Below are 14,348 nucleotides of genomic sequence, written 5' to 3' on the forward strand. Positions count from 1 at the left end.
GGGCTTTATTCAAGGTGGTGAATAGATTCACATGTTTCTTGAGCTCCGCAATGAAAGTGTCGCCAAATAGCAGTCATTGTGCTTTTGGGACGAATTCCTTTGCTCCTAGATCCAGGAGCTTGTTATCTATGCGGATCAGCGCCGACTTGCGTCTCTCGGTGCACAATGCATTGCCCAGAAGACATATCGATTGCTGAGCCCACTCTCTTTTGATGTTAGGGTCGCGTTGTGAACCGTGACTGAGTGCTAGATTGCCAAAAAAGAGCACCTTGGTGATGGGGCCGAGCAAGTCCAATACTTTGTCTTGTGCCGCCTTCATGCCTTTCTCCTCACCCTTTCGAGGGTCTCGTCCCGAGCGTGACATAAAGATCACTACTGTGTTGTCGAACGCGGGCGTAAGTGATACTTTGTCTGGTTGCAGTGGCCTAGGACATTCGGCCTTGGGGCGGGCGCGTACCTCTTTTTCCAGAGGTTTGCGCAGTCAATAGTGCACGAACCGTGTCAGATGTTCCGTGAGGCTCCACTCTGAAGAGCGTGGGTGTCGGATGTTGCGGGGATCAAAGAGTGGGATCCCTTGTTCAGTTATGAACATTCCTTCTGTCATTCCGGCGCTGGTGCCACTGGGGCTCTCTCTGTCTCGGTCGCTGTCGCCGAGTAAGGCCTCTCTGACGTACCTCGAGGAGGTGGGGGGGTAGGTCCTGCCACTCTTCCTCCTCTGATGGTGATCCGTCCTCGTGCCATTCATCTACCACTCCCAAGGTGCGTGGTGCATAATAGTCTTCCTCATCGGAAGATTGTAGTGGACGGGATTTGGGTTCCCAGTGTTCCGTACACTTGATCCGTTTAACGGGTGTCTTGCCCTTGATTTTAGTGGAAGAGGGGCTGGAGCCCTTCCATTGTCATTTTGCTTTGGAGACTTTGGAGCCTGAGGCTTCCATCAATTCTGAGGGGCTTGTGTCGCCCTAGCTTTGGGGTAGAGCCCGCAATAGAGATTTTTCTACCGAGGCCGCTACTTGGCTGGTTTGAGTGTCTTCCATGACTCGATTCTGTCGTCCATTTGGGCGATAGTGAGAGTCAGTGAGGGTAGTGGAAAAGGGTTAGTATATAAAATGCCAGACTCCTGGTACAACTGGGGGTCGCCTAGATAAGCTGAATTGCTTATATAAGAGTTTTGAGTGTATGAATTTTGGTGCCTAAGTTTGGTGGTCACCTGTAGTAGATTAGTCTGGCACAGTATGGTGTCAATGGAAGTGGTGAGTTGGGTTCACCACAGTTGTACGCCAGAGCTGTATGCACGGTGTTACAAACTGCCATTTGTAACTGTTATTTTATTTGACAAATTGCCCTGCTTCCCTGTGTTATGGAGAAGCCTAATTGCCAGCCTTCTGCCCCATGACTATGGACCTAGTGTGTATGGCGATTTGACTGTATTTGTGGGATCTGAGCGCTGTTTGGATATATTGAGCGCTCAGATCCAAGCTATCTGGGGATAGGCTGAATGTGGGGGTTCTGTTCAGTATGATAGGAGTTATGTATTTTTGTGTATTTTTGCTGTTGTTGTGAATGGAGATATTTTCTGTACCTGGAGATAGCTGGCTTACCACACCCAGTTAAGCCAATTATCTCCAGGATAGAGGACTCCGTGGAACTGGTTTGGGCTGGAAAGCCATGCTTCAGTTGTCCACAAAGTATTTCGACCTAACTTTTAAACCACTGGAGGGAATTACATACAAAACAAGCACAATGGATGGAGCAATACTAGTCCTCTCTTCTCAATGGAAGTTCTGTGGAGACAGAGGGGTATACACAATAGTGCAGATGGCTACAGCCAACTGAGGAAGCCACAGGGGCGAAACTCGTTTTGGCTATTATCTTTAACTTATCTTTCCAAAGTTATATTTTATTTTTAAATGTACCAATAAATTGTATTTTATTTTCAATCAAGTTGAATCCCTTCAGTTTATGGTGGAATACGAAATCATCCTTGGATATCCAGAACACCCACAGAGGGATTTGGATCACCCCTAAAAGATCCTGAAGCCAGTGACACCAGAGCCAGGTTCAATTGGCTCTAATTTTGTGAGTGTTTCCATCTATTGCCTATTTTTATTTGTGAATAGCCATCTGCACTATTGTGTATACCCCTCTGTCTCCACAGAACTTCCATTGAGAAGAGAGGACTAGTATTGCTCCATCCATTGTGCTTGTTTTGTATGTATATTACAGTGTTGGTATAGGGGATCCTACACGGGTGTTTTAGAGCAATCCACTTTTGTCACTATTTAGTCATACCATTTATATTTGTTTTGTGCACTGGATGGAATTGTCTGATTTTTGGATATGTTTGTATTTTAAGTATGTTTGTATTTTATCTGTGATAATTATGTTAAACCATTGTGTAACATAATTATATCACAGGCAGAGGGGAGGATTTTGTGTGTAATTGCTGGGAGTGTTTTCTGTAATGTACGTGTGTTATTGGTTGTTTTGTAACACCCTGTGGGTGGTTCTATCTAAGGGGATCCTGCATAAAAGAAGATTATTTTGGTGCCAATAAACAGAATGACTTGACCCTCTAACTTGCAGCCTTGACTCATGTTTGTAGGGAACAGCTCATAATCACTACAGGGATTGCTATGCTCTTCATACTCCCTTTGCTACTGAGTTCTGGTAAGAGCTCTTGTTCCTGATCCTGCTTCGCTCTGCAGAAGGAAGAGAGATCACCCACTGGACCCTGGAGCCTGGTTGTAGGTCCAGGGCGCAGAGCAGACGGCAAGATACCAGCCCAGCAGCGGTGGTTTGTGGAGTCTGCAGTACTTATGGTGGCTATGCAGTAGTTATGGTGTTTACTGTGCTGATGGTCCTTTGGTGATCGCTAGGAGCATCCTTTTCTACGGTCCAACTTCCAGCCAGCCTGGAGGCAACCGCAACACACGGTTCATTAGCAATCAGAAAATATACTTGTAAAATGTCGTAAGACCCTCGTGCCTGTGGCTGGGGGGTCACCCCAGGTGGTGTGCCGTGGTAACCCAAAGGATACCCACGTTATAGTTATTGGTCTGTGACCGACATTGCATGCATATCTGGGGGGTCACCCCAGGTGGTGTGCCATGAAAAAATACCCAGAGGACACCCACGTTAAAAGTGAACATTAGGTACAGTAAATATATATATGTCCCTGTGCAGGGTATATTAATACACTCAGTCTCCTTTAATGCTTTGCATGCCCCATATATCCAGCAAGTGGAATGGAAAATAAATTATATGTGTGAAGCTGACAGTTCAGTGTAAAACGTGAGCTGTTTGATCCAGTGAGGGCACTCCTGAGAGGAAAATGTGATGGGGATTGCCATGCAGTTTAAACCAATATATGGTAGATGCAGCTTAAAACAGAGGGTAACCGTCCTGTGGGGAAATTATTTAGTGCTGAACGTGCAGATCGGGTGATTCCCGATCTGCAGAGCGAGCAGGGAAAATGGCCGTCTTGGATCTCGCGAGCCGCGAGATCCAAGATGGCCGCCGCTTGCGCAAGGGTGTGCAACGGACTCGCTCGTCGAGGTTCCGTAGCGCGAAGGAAAACCAACACCGTCCCGGCCTCCCTCCACCCGTCCCCACACAGTCCCAACAAACGCCGACAAGCAGTACAAAGGCAGGTCCGCGAAGCAGACGCGGCACGGGCAGTGGTGACGCCCGCGGACCGTAATAGGGGAGAAATGCAACCTGCAAATTACTGAGAATACAAGGGGACTAGAGGAGAAATCGTGGAAAAAATGAGAAGGGACAGGTATAGGAGAGCCAGGGGTAACTAAGGTAAGATTAAAAGACAAGGAAATTCATAGATAATCAGTGTAAAATTAGGCTATTCAGGAGAGGCAAAATACTGACCTGTGTAGGCTGGAGCAGCAAAGCAAGAGGAAGTGATGTCATAGACAGGGCCTTTTATGGGCATCGTAACTGTAACAGATCCCTACCAACCTCTGGTGGATGTGAAGCAAACAAGGGAATTACAACTTACACATCCATTCGTTTCATTCCTCTGTTCGTCTGGTTCCGTGCGAATTTCGTGTGTAATATATAGGTGGCCGCCATTTCGGGACTTTGCACGTGTTCGCGGCCATCTTGTGTGCGAACAGCGGTGTTTGCCTGTAACCGCATGGAACTGAAAACGGATACGCAAACAGGCGAAAACCGCTGAGTCCTCCAGACCTCCATAAGTTCGTACGGAAACTACCGAACGTCCCACCATTCGGTAGTTATACTCAATCATCTATGGGGATTCCAGCGAACCCCGCGATTCGAATGGATGGCAAGATTTTCGTACCTTTTTACCGTGCGAACGGAGACCGACCGCAAGGCCAAAACTCATGGAACTAATTTCGGCTAGTTGGTCTGTGCGGTCGGTCAAAACTTTGGAACGTTGTATCTCCCGAACTATACATCCGAATGGGTTGATTTTTGGATATATTGTCCCCCTGAAGGAGAGCTATCCAGCGCTACCGGATTTAAAGCTGTACCCCCTGTTTTTGGGGTACATCCAGAACTTGTGGAAAAATGTGGACATTTTAATTATGTTATGTAGTTATCTGAGGGGAGGAGACGTGGGGGTGTTACCATCTGTATTATTGGTTGTTTTCATCCTCCCCCTGGGAGTGTCCTGTATGTATCTGTTTCTAATAAAAAGCAGGCTGGGTGTTCCAGTCCTCAGTTCATCTTGACCCTTCAAAACGTAGCCTCGTCTCGTTCTTGGAAGGGGATTATTTGGGAATATTATTCTGCTCCTGTTTACAGCTGAACCTGCCTCTCTCTCTGGATATCGTGGATGGGATTACACCAGCTCTACTTCTCCACAGCAGCCTGCCCCAAAAAGGACGTCTACAACGGCTGATACCCTCTCTCTCACTGGGTAGCCGTTACAGTAACTTTTTCTGATTGGTTGTTCTGTTTCTATGCTGCTGGAGATTTTAGTAAAGAAGGTTATGCAAATATGAAGCCTCCTGTCATGTTATAAAATTTATAATTTTTTCAAGGACTGAATATGTTAAGCAGGTAAAGTATGCAATTGCTTTCAGACAGTGCAAATCATTTCAAATCTTAATAGAGAATACTGTTCACGTATTTGGAAAATGTGACGTGCTGGTGTTCATTGTCCAACTAAATAAACCCCTTAAATCTCACAGCAAGCTAATTTGTTTCCTAATGGTTTCTATTTCTACCAATACATCACCCAACCCCACTGCCTCCACCATTCTACACTCAGAGGAGGTTTCTGCTCTGCTCAGGTGCTCCCGCCCCACCACCTGTTCCCTAGATCCTATTCCCTCGTATCTCGTCCGCACTTTGTCTCCCTCTCTTGCTCTTCCTCTCACAAAAATTTTCAATCTCTCCCTTTCCTCAGGCACATTTCCCTCATCCTTTAAACATGCAACTGTAACCCCCGATCCTGAAAAAGCACAGCCTTGACCCAAACTCTCCATCCAACTACCGCCCTATCTCACTATGGCCATTTGCCTCCAAGATCCTCGAGAGAGTTGTGTACATCAGACTGACTGACTTTCTCGAATCCAACTCTCTGCTTGACGCCCTTCAGTCTGGATTCTGTGCTGGTCATTCTGTCGAAAACGGCAGTGACCAAAGTACCCAACGATTTAATTGTTGCTAAATCTCGCGGCCATTACTCTATCCTAATTCTCCTTGATCTTTCTGCTGCCTTTGAAATGGTTGATCATCAACAGCTTCTTCGCATTCTCCGTAATTTTGGTCTACAGGATACTGCTCTCTCCTGGTGCTCCTCCTACCTCTCCCAGTGCTCTTTCAGAGTTTCTTTCTCTGACTCTGCCTCTTCCCCCCAACCACTCTCTGTTGGCATCCCCCAAGGTTCTGTCCTCGGTCCCCTACTGTTCTCTATCTATACTGCCTCCCTGGGTAAACTCATCAGTTCCTTTGGCTTCCATTATCATTTCAATGCGGATGACGAGCAAATCTACCTGTTCTTTCCTGATCTCTCTTCGCCCATCTTGACTCGTGTCTCTGACTGCCTCTCTTCGATTTCCAACTGTATGGCTGCTTACTTCCTTAAACTCAACCTGTCCAAAACAGAACTTCTGGTCTTTCCTCCCTCAAATGTTACTACTCCCGTGTCGGTCTCCCTCCACGTCAACGGCGCTACCATCACCTCTACTTTGAAGGCTCGCTGCCTGGGTTTTTTTTTTTTACTCCAACCTCTCCTTCAGCCCTCATGTCCAATCAATCGCCAAATCCTGTCGCTTCCATCTCAAAAACATAGCACGCATTCGCCCCTATTTAACCCCAGATGCAGCTAAGGTGCTGGTCCATGCTCTTGTTCTCTCTCGCCTTTACTACTGCAATACCCTTCTCAGTGGTCTTATGTGTTCCCAGATTGCACCTCTGCAATCTATAATGAATGCGGCGGCAAGGCTCATTTTCCTGTCCGCTCGCACCTTCCACGCCTCCCCCCCCTCTGTCAGTCCCTGCATTGGCTTCCAGTTATAGGGCTCAATTTAAAATTCTGGTGCTCGCTTACAAGTCCCTACATAATGCTGCTCCAACCTACCAATCCTCCCTAATACACAAGTATGTCCCGTCAAGGCCTCTACGCTCTGCCAAAGACCTACGTATATCCTCTGTCCGTACGCCCACCTCTAATGCTCGCCTCCAAGATTTCTCCAGGGCTGCACCTCTTCTGTGGAACTCCCTTCTCCATAAGACTTTCACCCAGTCTCCACTCATTCAAAAACTCATTGAAAACTCAAGAAAGCATATCAATTAACTGTTAGCAGGTTTTCATCCCCCACCCCCTCCCCCCCATGACTCCTCTCCTGCAACTGTCAAAAATTACCTACTAAGCCCTCAGCGAATACATTTCTAACAACCTACTTTTACCCTTTGTGTCACTATACCCCACTCCCTCTAGAATGTAAGTTCATTGAGCAGGTCCCTCCACCTCTCTGTTCCTGTACGTCCAAATGTCTGGTTTAAATTACATGTCTGTTAGTCCACCCATTGTACAGTGCTGCGGAATGTGATGGCGCTATATAAATAATAATAATAAAAAGAATAAGTGGATTCTCAATCTATTTGTTGATATAAATATTAAGGCTGTCTTAGCAACTCATAATAAAACCATGTTAACAATGTGTTTACTTTTGTTCAGTGTCTCAGTTCATGCGTATGCTTTTTTCCTTTGGATTGCACTTGGCTTTGACATATTAATAAACAAAAAGAAAATTGTCTTGTGTGTACATTGTTTTCCATATCTGCCACAAGAGTATGATTTATAATCTATAGGAATTCTTGTCAGTTTAATATAAGTAAAATGATTTGTAGAGCAGTATCCAGATTAATTACTTAAGACTGGCTCTCTCATGCCTGAAATGAAGTCCAAGCATTGACTTTCTGAAACGTAGTGATTGGTTTTGCTAGCCATGAGGATAAATTCTGTTTCTCATCAACAAAATGACTGCAAAAATAAATATCTTAATTCCAAAACAGTGAATTCCAAAATCAAATACATTAATACTAGTCTCCTGTATGAAGCTTTTTATGTGACGCAAGACTTGAGGCTTGGTTAAAACATTTCCCACATTCAGTGCATTCAAATGGTTTCTCTCCTGTGTGAATCCGCTTATGTGCAACAAGATTTGTGGCCCGGGTAAAACTTTTCCCACAGTCTGTGCATTTAAATGGTTTTTCTCCGGTGTGAATCCTTTCATGTAAAGTAAGACTTGAAGCCTGAGTAAAACCTTTTCCACAGTCAGCGCATTTGTATGGTTTTTCTCCTGTGTGAATCCTTTTATGTGTAGCAAGACTTGAGGCTTGGGTGAAACCTTTCCCACACTCAGCACATTTATATGGTTTTTCTCCTGTGTGAATCCGTTTATGTGCCGCAAGATTTGAAGCTCGAGTAAAATATTTACCACATTCATTGCATTGAAATGGTTTTTCTCCTGTGTGTATTCGTACATGTAAAGCGAGAATTTTGGCACGCGTAAAACATTTCCCACACTCATTGCATTTAAATGGTTTTTCTCCAGTGTGATTTCTCTGATGAGTGATAAGATCATGTTTTAGTGTAAAACATTTTCCACATTCATTGCATTTAAATGGCTTTTCTACAGCATGAACCCACTTATGTGAAGCAAGATGTGTGGCTCGAGTAAAACTTTTCCCACATTCAGTGCATTTAAATGGTCTCTCTCCTGTGTGAATCATTTGGTGAGCAATAAGACTGGCCTTTTCAGTAAAATGTTTTCCACATTCAGAACAAGAGTAGGGTTGCTCTCCTGTGTGAATCCTATGGTGTATAACAAGATGTGTTACATTATTAAAATTTGCTCCACATTCAGAACATGAAAATGGTTCAATGCCTCTGTGATCTCTCTCACGCGTAACAAGGTCAGACTCCGAAAAAAATACTTTTCCCATTTTGGGAGAAGTCATATTGCTTTCTTTGTGAACTGACTGATGTTTCACAAACTCTGAGTCACTAAGAAAACACTTTGAACACTTAGAACATTTAAATAGAGCCTCGGTGTTGTGTCGATTTTGGGAAACGTTAACATTTCTGTCAGGTTCAACTGAGGATATGTTAGAAGTTATTTGTGAGTTGGTATAACTTTGTATATTGCGACCTGCAGGATTTCCATCATGCACAGATTCCTCCTTCACAAAAATGGATCGATATTCTGTCTGTGGATACACTGTGTGTGTATAAAGATTGACTTCTTCCCAACGTTCCTCCTTGATATGAGTCGACTGATTTTTTATTTTTGTATGTTCTGAGAGTGCAGAAATGTTATGATCTATGATATTCCCTTCTTCCCACGAAGCAGACTCCTCCTTAATATGAGTAGATGTATATTCGGTCTGTTCGGTGGGTGTAGAAATGTCAGTGAGATTTCCTTCTTCACATGAGGCTGGTTCCTCCTTAATATGAGTAGATGGATATTCTGTCTGTGGATGGTCTGCAGATGTAGACAGGTCTGTGGCATTCCCGTCTTCATGTGACAAAGATTCATTCAACGTGTGTGTCACAGATTTAGTCTCTCTGTCTTTTTGTTGGTTAATTTGCTGAGATTTTCCTCCAATATTGAATTTACCTAGCTTGTATTTGGATACAAAACCGAGCAAAGCAGCATCAGTGTGAAATCCAGCAGTTACAGGTTGAGCTATGGGAAGAAAGAAAATACATTAATTGTTGACAATTCTTTTTATGAACATCGAGAACATGTGGAATTACAGAACAGTAAATGTGCATTTCTTTCAATATATTTTCTCTGCTATTACAGGACATTCAATCTTACATAGAATAATACTAAAGTACAATATAAGGTGATAATACAATAGACAAAATAAGAATATAAAATATAACAATAATAACAAGTTGAAGGACAGGAAGCAATCTAGAACCAGAGCCGGTGGCAAGGATTTCTGCCACCCTAGGCAAAAGAAAGATTTGCCACCCCCCAGTGACATCACAATGCCCCACCCATACGATCTGCCATATGAACTAACGCCAGTGCTGCACACAGTGTGTGTTTACATTAAAAAGCCTGCAGGGACCGGCTATAGACACCAGAACCACTTCATTAAGCTGCAGTGGTTCTGGGGACTAAAGTGTCCCTTTAATGTGAGGTTAATTAGAGATTAGTGTCACTAATAATATACTAGATTGCCTACTTACAACCAGATGAGGATGGTGATGGGCTCTGGCTGCAGTCTGGCTCCACTGATCTGGTGTAGAACCGGATCTCTGGAGGCTGTTTGCAACTGTGGTCACACAATTCAATGTTCTGGGAGAACGTCAAGCAGCTCCATTTTTGGGGCCCGTTACACAGCTCAAGGTCTGGGCGCCAGGGCCTGACAGTGAGTATGCCAATAAGGCCCACCCATAAGTCCACCTACATGTTCCACCCATGAGTTCGTTCACAGGGAGTGGAGTGTGTAGGGGATGTGTTATGTGTTACTGTAGTGTAGAGGATCTAATGTGGGTGCTTATGGAATGTAGTGTATAGAGATACCAGTTTGTGTAGGTGATGCAGTGTGTTTTTGTGTAAGGGATAGAAAGCAGTGTGTGTTTGTGTATAAGGGATGTATTGTGTTTCTTGTTGTGTGTAAGGGATGCATTGTGTGAATCTGTGTTTGTATGCATAAGGTACGCAAAGTGTGTTCCTGTGTATGTAAGGGATGCAGTGTGTGTCTGTAAGGGGTGCATTGAGTGTGTGTAAGAGATGCATTGTGTTTCTGTGTGTGTGTGTGTGTGTGTGTGTGTGTGTGTGAGAGAGAAGCAGTGTGTGTTTGCATGTGTGTGTAATGGATGCATTGTGTGTTTCTCTGTGTGTAAGGGAAGCATGCTGTGTTTCTGTGTGTATAGGGATAGATTGTGTGTGTGTGTGTGTGTGCGCGTGTGTAAGGGAAGCATGCTGTGTTTGTGTGTATAGGGATAGATTGTGTGTGTGTGTGTGTGTGCGTAGTGTGAAAGAGCTCCCTGTCCTGCCCCCTGTCCTATAGAGCTCTCCCTTCCATCCCTTAGAGATCTCCCCAGCCCCTTAGTGGTCTCTCCTCTCCTCCCCACCTCCCTTAGTGGTCTCCTTTTCTCCCCGACTTTCCATTAGTGGTCGTCTCCCCCTTAGTGGTCTCTGCTCTCCTCTGCCCCCCCTTTCCATTGGTGGTCTCTCCTCTCCCCCCACCCTCCCCTAGTGGTCTATCTTCCAACCCCCTCCCTTAGCAGTGTCTCCTCACCCCCCTCCCCTAGTGGTCTCTCCACCACCCCCTCCCTCCTTTAGTGGTCTCTCCCTCCCCCATGTTCTCCTCAACCCTGTGTTCTCATCTCCCCCCCGTGTTCTCCTCTTTTTCTCCCCCCCGTAATCTCTTCTTCTCCCCCCGTAATCTCTTCTTCTCCCCCCTCCCTGTAATCTTCTCCTCTCCTCCCTGTAATTTTCTCTTCTTCTCCCCCCTTCCCTCCCTGTAATCTCTTCTTCTCATCCCCTCCCGCCCTGTAATCTTCTCCACTCCCCCCTCCCTCCCTGTAATCTTCTCCACTCCCCCCTCCCTCCCTGTAATCTTCTCCCCTCCCCCCTCTCTCCCTGTAATCTTCTCCCCTCCCCCCTCTCTCCCTGTAGTCTTCTCCACTCCCCCCTCCCTCCCTGTAATCTTCTCCACTCCCCCCTCCCTCCCTGTAATCTTCTCCCCTCCCCCCTCCCTCCCTGTAATCTTCTCCCCTCCCCCCTCCCTCCCTGTAATCTACTCCACTGAGTGTGCACTTCCCGTCAGTCCTGCAGTCACATATTGTATACCGCTTTTTAAAGGACAAAAAAGGGCTTTAATTTTATGTAACATACAGATATAAATGCTTATTTATCATTAAAGGGACACTGTAGGCACCCAGACCAGTTCTGCTCATTGGAGTGGTCTGGGTGCCAACTCCCACTACCCTTAACCCTGCAAGTGTAATTATTGCAGTTTTTTATAAACTGCAATAATTACCTTGCAGGGTTAAGTCCTCCCCTAGTGGCTGTCTATTAGACAGCCACTAGAGGGAACTTCCTGCTTCATAGCACAGGTTTTCTGTGCTAGAGCGTCGCTGGACGTCCTCATGCTGTGTGAGGACCTCCAGCGTCGCTCAATTCCCCATAGGAAAGCATTGAAAATCGTTTTCAATGCTTTCCTATGGGGTGCGCTAATGCGCATGCGCGGCATTGCCGCGCATGCGCATTAGGTCTCCTCGGCCGGTGGGCGGGATCAGTCTCGCCCACCGGCCGACGTAGGCAGAAGGTGGAGCGGCGGGGGAGGAGCAGGCAGCGACGAGGGACCTGTCCCTGCCTCTGGTAAGTCACTGAAGGGGTTTTCACCCCTTCAGCAACTGGGGAGTGGGAGGTGGGAGGGAGAGGAATCCTGCAGTGCCAGGAAAACAGATTGTTTTCCTGGCACTGGAGATTCACTTTAAAAAAAAAATAAATAAAAAAAACACAAGTTGCCACACAAAAGTATATATTTATATAAAGTAGACATCACAGGCTATTTACCTAAGGTTGTTTTGACATGTTTTACGTAGCCATTTCATCACCAAGAGAGATGAACACAGAGAGTGCTGTGTGTGTGGGGGAGGGTAGGGTGCTGTGTGTGTGTGTGTGTGGGGGGGGGGTAGGGTGCTGTGTGTGTGTGTGTGTGGGGGGGGGGGGGGGGGGTAGGGTGCTGTGTGTGTGTGTGTGTGTGGGGGGGGGGTAGGGTGCTGTGTGTGTGGGGGGGTAGGGTGCTGGGTGTGTGGGGGGTAGGGTGCTGTGTGTGTGGGGGGGTAGGGTGCAGTGTTTGTGTGTGGGGGTAGGGTGCTGTGGGTGTGGGGGGGTAGGGTGCTGTGGGTGTGGGGGGGTAGGGTGCTGTGGGTGTGGGGGGGTAGGGTGCTGTGGGTGTGGGGGGGTAGGGTGCTGTGGGTGTGGGGGGTAGGGTGCTGTGTGTGTGGGGGGGTAGGGGTAGGGTGCTGGGTGTGTGGGGGGGGTAGGGTGATGTGTTTGTGTGTGGGGGTAGGGTGCTGTGGGTGTGGGGGGGTAGGGTGCTGTGGGTGTGGGGGGGTAGGGTGCTGTGGGTGTGGGGGGGTAGGGGTGCTGTGGGTGTGGGGGGGTAGGGGTGCTGTGTGTGTGGGGGGGGGGGTAGGGGTGCTGTGGGTAGGGGTGCGAGTTGAAGATGCATTAAATTTTTTTTTTTTTTTTAAACATAAAATATTTATTAAATCAGTACCCCCCCTTCCCTTCTTCTTACTTTTGGTGAAGGGGAGGGGGGGGAACACAGCCATCCCTGGTGGTCCGGTGGTGGTATGCAGGACAGGAGGACAGGTCCTGCAGCTCTCCTGTCCTCCCGCGTGATGCTGTGTGGAGCGTTGCCATGGTAATGCGTGGCAACGCTCCACACAGCTCGCGGGAGGACAGGAGAGCTGCTTCCTCGATCCCTCCCCCCTGCTTCCGATCCTCCCGACACGGAAGCAGAGTAGGCGCCTGCCGTTTCAGGCAGGCAGGCGCCTACTCTGCAGTGATGGCAAACCTATGGCTGCGTGCCCACAGAGAGGGCACGGCGTGCCACCTGTGGCACGCGTGCCATAGGTTCGCCATCACTGGCCTATGATACACTTGCTAAATTCCCCATTTGAGATTGGGATTATTTTTATGTTATATATGTTATAAGTTTAAGGCCGAAGGCCTGTATTTGTGGGAGGAGTTAGTGTTCCTATATAAACGCTACTCCCCCCTTTCTACCTTGCCGTATGCACGCTGTTTACTCCTGGTCCTCGCTTCTCCTCGACTCGCACTTCCGGTTTCCGGCCGTCGGCCGCACGTCCTGCCAAGTTCAGAGTCTCCCCTCCGTTCGGGGAAACTCAACTGAAACACTTCCAGCGACGGAACGCAAACCATACGAACGCCAAGGTAACTGTCGGGAATAGCCACGTTCGGGCTATTCCCGCCGTTCACATATACAATTACTTCACGTTTTAATGTTGATCCGGTACGAATATCTGTCAGACCTGTCATACCAGGTAAATTCATTATCAACCACAATATATATAGCAGTCTGTTGAATCTGGTGACCAAGGAATTAGAACAGGGTGCATAAATGCGCTTTCAGTACAATTCCTGTTGGTGGGTTAGCTCAATTACTCTATACAATGGAATGGAAATGTCTAAATTAGGGTACCAACTTGATTTAAAGTAGTGGAGCTGGACAAAGTTAATCTAACATTGGATAGTAAAGTAGTATCTCTCTTGGTTGTCTCTGCCCTGCATGTTTTCTGAGGAGTACCATAATTCATTAATCGTAAATGGGTTATATGAGTTGGTAAATGTAAGCATCATGACCTCTCAAGTCTCTGAACAAAGATCCTAAGCAAAACTGGACACTATGCCCTCTCAGAAGTCAGGTTAATACTTTGTCGCTTACCAACCTGTCCCATTGATTTATTTTGGTAAATCAGCCCTCAGTACCTGTTCAAGTGGGTACGCTAGCATCTACCCGAATATGCGATCTGTACCTAATTAATCTTAATTCACATCGCTATTCACTGCCACTCCGTGAGCTCAGCATAGCGAGCCTGCAGATCACTGCCCTTAAAAATGCCTTGCGCACACAGCGTCTGCTTCATTACCTGTTCGGGTCCTGCACTATCCGCATGGATCACCACTCCCATCACAATCAGCACCAAGTAAGGCAGATTTTATACAGCAGCTGAGTGTGATAAGCCTTATGTACAAGTTAAATTAACAGTTAGTTTGGAGTATAATGTGGCTGCCTGAATGTGTTGAGAGCTATTCTCCTCAACAGCTGCCTATTGTCTGTCTCAGACTGCA

The 14,348-nt window shown here is 46.6% G+C and overlaps 1 protein-coding gene and 1 pseudogene across 1 annotated transcript in view; both read right to left on the minus strand.

Annotated features, from left to right (window-relative positions):
- The window catches only part of LOC134575164 (zinc finger protein 23-like), a 97,869-nt pseudogene that overhangs the window by 62,634 nt on the left and 20,887 nt on the right, over window positions 1-14,348 (minus strand).
- LOC134574876 (zinc finger protein 724-like) overlaps window positions 7,256-14,348 on the minus strand; it is a 45,417-nt gene continuing 38,324 nt past the window's right edge. Inside the window, exon 8 of the mRNA XM_063433924.1 lies at window positions 7,256-9,185. Within this exon, the coding sequence (XP_063289994.1) occupies window positions 7,537-9,185 (1,649 nt within the window). The 3' untranslated portion in view covers window positions 7,256-7,536. The remainder of the gene's footprint in view (window positions 9,186-14,348) is intronic.

The sequence above is a fragment of the Pelobates fuscus genome, chromosome 10 (assembly GCF_036172605.1).
Source record: "Pelobates fuscus isolate aPelFus1 chromosome 10, aPelFus1.pri, whole genome shotgun sequence".
Taxonomy (NCBI): domain Eukaryota; kingdom Metazoa; phylum Chordata; class Amphibia; order Anura; family Pelobatidae; genus Pelobates; species Pelobates fuscus.